Source organism: Hakea prostrata, chromosome 3 (genome assembly GCF_041222555.1).
Source record: "Hakea prostrata isolate BN-2017 chromosome 3, UWA_Hpros_2, whole genome shotgun sequence".
Lineage (NCBI taxonomy): Eukaryota > Viridiplantae > Streptophyta > Magnoliopsida > Proteales > Proteaceae > Hakea > Hakea prostrata.
The window spans coordinates 9007514-9016111 of NC_142602.1; the positions used below are offsets into that span (position 1 = coordinate 9007514).

The window sequence follows — 8598 nt, forward strand, 5'->3', positions numbered from 1 at the left end:
TCATTGATGCCTCTAAAATGGTTACTCTGTTAAGACTGTTTACTGGTGCTACCAAATTAATTTGCGACAGGTATGATTGTATAACTATCACGAATGACCATCTAGAATTGGACCAATTATCTGGGGCTGCTTTCTCCAGTGACTGTTGTGAGTTGTCGACTTCAGTTTTTGAGGTTAGGAATGTCAGTCTGTCAAACAGTTAACCGGCTAAAACATACAGCTTCTCCTTACTTTCCCATGGTTTTCCTTTAATTTAAGATGTTCTTGGTTTAAGCTATAACTTACACTCTGGCAGCTTGTCCCCTGCTTTCCCATGGTTTTCCTTTCACCAATTTCCTTTCTTTGTTCAGCTTTCATTATCAGAAACTTAGCAGAACTGCGAATCTGGCAGTTAATTCATATTAATAAACTGGTACTTCATACATATAAGCACTGGAATCATTCTCCCAGGCCCAAAAAAAAAAAAGAATTTCCCACAGATCTATAAATTTCAATTTGGATGCTAGGGTATCAAAAACTAAAGCCTGGTTAGAAAAGGCCACAGGCTTGAGTTTGATGCAGACATGCCCTGAATGGATGCTTGCGCTCAACTTTCATGTCTCCCCATCTGAAACTAATGTTAATTACAGATCTCTTTTCTGGCTGGTTCACTGACCATATTTCAGAGAGGATTCCTCTCTAACTTGAATATCAGCTAATGATTTGAGTAACGTCTGGGCACATTGCCTCTTTGCCCAGCTTGAGCCTGTCTCTCTCCCTTAATGCATACGAACCCCTTGCTGTCCCTATACCAATTTATGGGGGGCAGTGCCGCTATCTCCGCAAAAAGTTTTAAGTAAAGCTATTTCTCCACTGCCAGTAAAGCTTCTCTAACCTCTCCAGGAGACTAGGATATTGCTGAACCATGTATGTCCTCTTCGTAATGTCTATAATTACTATTTTTTTGCCCCTATGTCACATGCTTTCTGCATCACGTACAGGTTTCTGCAAAGGAGTACAGGCTCTAGGAGCGAGAAAAAAAATGAAACAACTCTCTTGAACCTTTACTGAAACTACTAGGTAAGAGAGAATGGGAAGCCATGAAATAAATTTTCCTGCCAATTTCACTGAAATCAAACTGACACGGCCATGAAGCACCCTTTAGGATGCTTTTCTGGCTGGTTAGCCTGTACCCACTGACCAGCTAAATCTTGGAACCAACCAATTGTTGTCATATGTTGAAGGTTGCCCAGATTGAATTCATCACATAAGTATGCTTCAGTAATACCCATAATCTTCTTATGCACAACTAGAATGAAAGGCAGCAGTATACAAGAGCATCCATCAATACAGCATTCTATACAGAACACAGAAAACCATAAATATACAAGTAAAGATGCACATTTGTACTACACAGCAATATATGTCCAAGCAACCCCAAGTATGATCCACCAATTCCAAAGAATATTTAGTAAGTAGCTACAGAACTTGATCCGCAGCCATTGAGCTCAGATCCATGAACCTTCACCCAGACTTCATTTTCCCGGCCAAAAATCTGAAAAGGAGAGCTATACTGCGCAATTGAGTAAGCATATTTACCATCACCTGAGGTCGAGTCTGCCCATGGAGACTTCTTCAGGCTTGCAGCAAGTTTCTCTGCTTCGGCAACAACATTACCGTCCCTAGCAAACCCTGAGAACTTCCTGACTGCGATGCAGTAACTACCCCATGCATCAGGTTGCAGGTTCAATTCAGGAAGTGGTAAAGGTGGCACTGCTTGAAACTTCGCAGGCAAATAGAACTGCACAAAGTAAGCCGATGAGCCCAAGGGCCCTGCTCCAGGGACAATGCTGGTCAACACTGGGGTTGTCATCCTAAGTCGAGAAGAGTTCAGATTGGCACCTTGAATGTACTGAAATAATCTGCCAAAAACAAGTGGGCATCTGACTATCAGAATAAATGAAACCATAAAACAGAAAAAGGTCCAAAAAAAGATTCATTTTGATATTCATTAAAGGATGTTGAATTTGCAGTTCTAATGCTTTGACCTTTCAGTGGAAAAACTTAAGAAAGCAAAGGGTAATCAAGATTGTTAGTTTGATCTCTTTTTCCTTTCAGCACACTGATAGTTAAGAGGAGATGAGCTTCGTCTAAGTTATCTAGAAATCAAGAACCATATACAGACCCAACTCCTAAAAGAACCTAGTTGTTAGGCATACAAAAAGACCATTCACTTTGGACTTAGACATTCTGCTGCAGAATATGATCAAGTATGATTCTTGAACACCTTGACCCTCTCATAGCACAAGTTATGCAGCCAATAACACAAACAGCCGCCTAATTCAATTCCACGGAACATTTGGAACCATCATAACATTTTATGGGAAGATCACTAGTGTTCCTTTTTCACTCTCTTCAATGGAACAAAGAAGTTATCGCCAAAACAAGATCCATTCAAACCATATTGAAATCTTAAAACTAGAGAACAACTAGACAATCATAGTTTCTTCTTGACCAAGATAATATGCTAAGGATACCCAGTTAAACACCATCTTCCAACCACGGAACGGTCTTATAAGAAAACTGAAGTCAGTGGTTCGACAATCGACTTTCAAAATACACATCTCAAAAGCTGTTATTTTTGGAGGGTTGGGGGTGTTAATTTTATCAGGGTGAGTAAATCCATAAGATTCTTTGTAAGTACAAACCAAGATATGCAAAAAGAACCCTAAAAGATCACTCGAAGAATTCCTCATCAAGTGTATATCTATATAGGTATAACTTTGAATACCAACAAACTAGAAAAAGGAAGTCAGTTAGTATGTTAAATCACCTGTGGAAGCCATCCTTGGTCGCCTGGTGGAACGAAATTTCTCGAGTGGGCGCTGACATCCATGTAGATTCTCTGTATAATCTGACCTCGAAATCCGATTCGGAATGAAAAACTGTGAACTGGGGAGTCTCGATTCCATTGCAGGAGACGAGAAAACAGGAGAAAGTGACCAAGACAAGCGACCACAACAGCTTCCCCATCGTCTTGACTTACAAGCTGCAATGAAAATCTTCGTCGCGTATAAATAGAAGCAAAGGAAGGCCAAGTTACAGTTTTCTCTATCTTTCGACCCACTTCAGGCCCAAGTAATTCTGGACCACATTTGTAGCCCAATGGACCAAATGAGTGGAACCAGAAAAAGCCCAACCCACCGGAGCCTATTCTTGATTTTACAAACCGGAATCTTGAATTTAGGAATGTAAAGATAGGCCTAAATGTTTGTTATTGCAAATGCTGATTAACATTCCAGATGACTTATTTGAGATTTTCAGAGAATGATAATATTCAAAGATGCTTCTACAAAATTTAATGCAATTTGATTAGGAATAACCCCCCCCCCCCCCCAAAAAAAAAAAAAAGAAGTTAAAAGTATGAATTTTATACTTGTTTAATAATTTATTTATTTATCTTTTTCAAGTATACCCATGCCACGAAAATTCCTTGTTATTTACAATCCTCCAAGGAAATCAGGTTCGTATTTTTCAACGCATAGAAGTTGCAAGGCAACTGAACCGAACCTTATTTCATTGGGGAGAGATTTACACGCTGTCCATACATATTAGCATCTCTCTGCCAAGTGAATAAGCATACGGGAGGAATGCCTCAGGGATTTATAGTTTCATACAACAAGAACCATCTCGTCAAGAAAAGAGTGAAACTGGATTTGCTGCCACCAGGTGTACATAATTTATAGCATATGGTGCCACAAACATCATTGTATACATAAGTTCTCCATAGATATAATTATTTGCTTTGCTAACCAAATCAAATCAATCTATACATGCAAGTTGCATATTCCACAAACTATATATCGGAAGGCAAGTTTCACTTTTTATTTCCAGAAAGACAAAAAGAAGCAACAGCTCAGAAGAATTCAAAGGCAAGATTAATCCCTCCGAATTTTCATTAAGAGATTGATGTGAGAACGCCAATCCAAATCCATTTGAAATCAATCTAAAACACTCCAACGTTCTACCTTAAAGGGTCAACTCTTTCAGCTTCTTTTCCTGGATGAATGCACTCCATTCAACTGGTTTGCGCACTGCCCCATCATAAACGACGTACTTTGGTAACTTCTTCCCATATGTTAAGAACGTGCCACCATCAATCAGTGCCTTGCAGACAGCGGTTGCTTGATACCCATCACTGAAGTTCAAACCAGCAGTAGGGCTTAGCTCAGTTGCCAGGCGCTTCATATACCTGCTTACAGGGAAACCAGAATGTCTGAATAGACCAAACAACACAGTCACACGGTTGTGTATGCATGCTAAAGGGAAAATAAATATTCAATATGTATGATTATATGCTCTGGGCATGCCACTCCTTGTTGGATCGGCATCTATATTTGACCTCGTTTTATCATGATCCGAGTCACCACAAGAAAGAATACAATTTATAGATCAACTTCAGGATAGAAATGGAGATTATCCTAACTGGGTCACAAGTCCGGGAAGTCCATGACTTTGAAACAGACCAAAGTCAAAAACCAGAGAACAGCTTTGAACCCACACGAGCAAAAAGAATTTGAACATACCAAGATTATCAATAATTTCTGACACCAACTTTGCACCCAGTTGGTGGTGTTGCAATCAGTTTATCAAGCTGGCATCTTCAAAGAATAAAAAAACCGCATAGAAGAATTTCCAGAGAAATGCTTGAAAAAAATCTCATTGGATGGAAATACAATCCAAAATCCATATGCCAACTATTGTACAACACAAATGCTTGAAAAAAATCTCAGTTGATGGAAATACAATCCAAAAGCCAAACACCAACTATTGTACAACACACACAGTCACACACACAAAAGAAAATGCAAACCATGCTCTCAGATTATATTTGAATAACATGGGGCTCACCTCAATGTCACTTTCCTTTCAAAGGTAACTGTACTAATGAACAAAATCGAAGACAGCTGGGCTTGTTTTATAATAAGCTGCTCATCCTCACTGGAATACAAAGAATGCTGCTAAGACATCATAAGCTCTCACACTATATTTGAATAACATGGGGCTCGCCTCAATGTCACTTTACTTTCAAAGGTAACTGTACTAATGAACGAAGTCAGAGATAGCTAGGCTTGTTTTATAATAAACTGCTCCCCCTCACTGGAATACAAAGAATGCTACTAAGAAATCATAATTGCCTAAGAATACAAATGCTACTAATTGTTACCATCAATTAACCCAATGCGAGGATCATCTTGGGTTCTAATGAGATATTGGCATTTGGGCAAATATATCATAAGAACCATTAAGCAGCTCCACGACTCCAGACCTATTCTCCACTTTCAAAAGGGAAGGCACCAACAGTTACAGACAGTCTATAACTTGTTAAAGAAAGCAGAACCTGGGTCCCTAGACTAGTAAGCAAACATAAATGAGTATGGAGTTGAACCACTGACAAGACTGATAGGCTTCTCAACAGGAGGTTCAACCTTGACAAAGCAATCACCTAAGAGGACAGGCACAAGTGCAGCAGTAATTGCAGATCTAGAAAAGTCATTTTTCTTTCAAAACCAGGCAACCCAGCGGCTCTCATTTTTCATTCAATCATCGCAATCATCAGTTGAACACTGCGAATCATCTTCTAAGTTCTTCTAACATATTGCAGATATTCTCAAAACTTTAAAAAGTGTGTTTCTGAGTTCTGGATGGAGTAGGTCAACCCCCCCCCCCCCCCCCTTCTTTTTCATATAGACAAACTCAATGGTACATTGAAAATCTCTTTGGTCTAACAGGATACTTCAATGCCTACCATGCATGTGGAATTCAAAGTCTGCTCCCGTAAACAGGAAAGCTGCCAGGGGCAAAGCCATGCCTTTACCAGCTTAACAGTTCTATCATGGAAGGGAAACAGTAATCATCAAGTGAATAAAAGCCTTAACTCAACTCCTGGACGCTGTATTTTGACAACAGCAGGGAAGGATGGGATCTTACTAATCAATTGAATGATTCTGTGAATTGGCTTGAGCTCAAGTCCTTCATATGATTTCACCATAGAGTTGGACCTATCACATTGAAGGAGAAGTTCAATTTTACTGGAGACAACAATGTGATATTGGATAGGTTTTGTCTCCTTCACTCCTTTTACATTTGGGCCTGATGGAAAAATGAAGGAAGTAGATTTCTTCATGAGCAATCCAGAAAAAGCACAGAGAATCTGAACAACTAAAGCAACTGGAGACAAGAAAAAGAACTAATAGAAAATGGTAGTATTATGAACTACACTACAGCAGATCCCGCTTATGCAATCCATGGAAAGAGCAGGACTGTGCACAAAGCATCAAGTAAAATTTTTATGCACCATAGAATCCACACTGCCCATGTTCAGTAAACCCAGTAATCCAATCAATTATTAGGGATAACAAAAAATAGATTTCAAAGGCAAAGCAACAATGTGGATCCGGGAGAGTAAGTACCAAGTCTTGGTATAGCTTTCTGGTACAACTATATCCCCACCAAGTGCCTTAAGCTCTTCAATTACCTCAGGAGTTCCAGGTTGGTCGTCAATTATACTAACAGTCTGAAACTTACGCTCCTTTGCTAGTTGAATCACGATTTTTCCAATTTCACTGTCGCCACAGTTCTGTACCAATGTCCCTCCTACGAAAGGTTTTCGTCACCCAAGATCAAACAAGCATGAATACATAAGATTTGTCTCCAAATTGGAGCTGATGACACCGAAAAACAGTAATTCCAGGGGAAAATTCTCAGCAATTTGGCGGAAACAAAATTAAGCATTAGGGCTTTCAGCACCTGGTTTGAGAGCAAGGGTATCGAGGAGAGATCCAACACTTTTCATTAGAGAAGCGGCACTGGAAGTCGACAAGCTCCGGACTCCAAACCAGAGATTAGGGTTTCGTCGCCCCGCAGCTACACATCTGCGAATGGATTCCATAATCAACCTCTCGTGCTTGCTTCACAGGAGAATTGCTCTTCGTGTCCTGATAATCAGATTATGTGACTCCTGCTTCTTCAAGATCATGGTTTTCATTTCCAGCTCTTGATTACCGCTTCTCCCCCTTTCCACCAAAAAAAAAAAAAAAAAAACCCCAACGCCCTTTACCCAATTTTAAAAAATAATAAATAAATAAACATTTTATATATATACTATTTTTTTTTACCTACTTGTTACGGTCGTTGTAACGAGTCCGGATCATTTCTCTGTGCTCTCGGACGGCTTTACAAATTACAACCACACACTATGGTGGGGCCCATAGGTACAAAACAATAAAATATATTTCTGGGATAATTTTCCTTTTCCCCCGGCTTTGCAAAATTACTAATCCAACCTTTAACTTTGTCTATAATTACTAATGCCCCCCTATTGTTAAGTTCCGTTAGTTTACTGATGATGTGACATCTCCATATTTTTTAAAAACCCCGAAAACCCCTTTCATTTTTTTCTCTTTTTATCCCCCTTTTCTCAGTTACCCTTAATTAATTGTAGGAAAAAAATAATCATAATCTATTTTACTCTAAAAAAAAACCAAAATAAAGAAATAATAATTGAATAAAATTAAAATAGAAACCGAAGGGGAGGGGATAGAATTCAACTCAAATTTGGAAACTGAATATCACTCACTTCTAATCCTTCTCGGCAAGATCCTGTGGTTAAAAGTAACCCCATGGGGGGTCCCAATATTAAAAAAGTCCCCCCCCCCCCCCCCAAATAAAAAAAAAAAAAAAAAGGTTCCCCCGTATGCTAGAGGAGAAGGTGGGAAACCAAATCGTTTGAATTTTGCCAATTTCTTTAATTCAAAATAAATAAGTTTAGTGAAGGTGGAAAACCAATATTTTTTAAGTCAAAATAAATGAAGTTAGGGTAAAATTGACATTTAATCTGGTTTTATAAATGGGGTAGTATCGCTTTTGATTTCTTAATTTTAATGAAGGACAAAGTGGACATTACATATGAGTAACAGGGTTTTATAGTAATAAAATCAAAGTCGGGAAAAAAACACCACCGGCCAGTGTGTGGTGAGTGGAGAGTGCACGGGACAGAAGAGCGACCCGCCATCGTGACTCGGGCCTATAGGCTCTTTGGGGATGGGATAGGGGGAGAAGTGTGGAGGGAACGGAAGAACGAACCACATACCTTCTAGGACTTTAGGCCTCTAATAAGAGGTTGTCTCCCAATGTACTAGTCCTACAATATTGAAAGATTGTTAAAGTTTGTTATGGAATGGGTTTTTGCCCCGTTAATGTACCCAAAAATCAAAAGTTTGTTATGTAATGTCCATTTTATTGCTTTTATATAGGAAATTGCTACCACTAAAATAGAAGGAAGGACATCATAAAATTTTCAAATCAAATATTAACTATATAAGAGAAAAATAAAGAGTGTGAAAGAATATTTTTAATATCTTATGTTATGAATCTTATAAGATATTGATTTCAATAGTCTTTTGGAATGTTTGATGCCGGCAAGTTTACATTAATATGTTTTTTAAGTGGACAACTTGAAAATCTTAAATGGTTTTCTGACAAATATTTGAGGAATATGATTCTTAAGGTAAATTATGATTAGTTCTTTAACTGAATATTTTGGTGTATCGTTACTTA

At 38.6% G+C, this 8598-nt stretch overlaps 2 protein-coding genes across 3 annotated transcripts; both read right to left on the minus strand.

Moving 5' to 3' along the window:
* Positions 1–1108: 1108 nt before the first annotated feature.
* On the minus strand, positions 1109–3038 carry LOC149020658 (uncharacterized). The gene is made up of 2 exons (XM_089146965.1): positions 2813–3038; positions 1109–1901 (listed from the first exon to the last, which is right to left on the minus strand). Exons 1-2 carry the CDS (start codon positions 3010–3012, stop codon positions 1448–1450), a joined length of 654 nt encoding a protein of 217 aa, XP_089003091.1. The 5' UTR covers positions 3013–3038; the 3' UTR covers positions 1109–1447.
* A 622-nt stretch (positions 3039–3660) lies between these two features.
* On the minus strand, positions 3661–7052 carry LOC149020659 (uncharacterized). 2 transcript variants are annotated; one of them, XM_089148874.1, is made up of 3 exons: positions 6790–7052; positions 6453–6636; positions 3661–4231 (listed from the first exon to the last, which is right to left on the minus strand). In XM_089148874.1, exons 1-3 carry the CDS (start codon positions 6929–6931, stop codon positions 4009–4011), a joined length of 549 nt encoding a protein of 182 aa, XP_089005000.1. In that variant the 5' UTR covers positions 6932–7052; the 3' UTR covers positions 3661–4008. The 2 variants fall into 2 exon arrangements, with proteins under 2 accessions (XP_089005000.1, XP_089005001.1); XM_089148875.1 differs by lacking the exon at positions 3661–4231 and adding an exon at positions 5718–6041.
* Positions 7053–8598: the final 1546 nt, after the last annotated feature.

Bases quoted from the DNA above. Each gene is read 5' to 3' on its own strand.
- LOC149020658 (XM_089146965.1), bottom strand. From the start codon at position 3,012: ATGGGGAAGCTGTTGTGGTCGCTTGTCTTGGTCACTTTCTCCTGTTTT. The intron at 1,902-2,812 runs GTGATTTAACAT...TGTTTTTGGCAG, and splicing joins ACCAAGGATGGCTTCCACAG to ATTATTTCAGTACATTCAAG.
- LOC149020659 (XM_089148874.1), bottom strand. From the start codon at position 6,931: ATGGAATCCATTCGCAGATGTGTAGCTGCGGGGCGACGAAACCCTAAT. The intron at 6,637-6,789 runs GTGCTGAAAGCC...AACCTTTCGTAG, and splicing joins TACCCTTGCTCTCAAACCAG to GAGGGACATTGGTACAGAAC. The intron at 4,232-6,452 runs GTACTTACTCTC...CCCTGTAAGCAG, and splicing joins GAAAGCTATACCAAGACTTG to GTATATGAAGCGCCTGGCAA.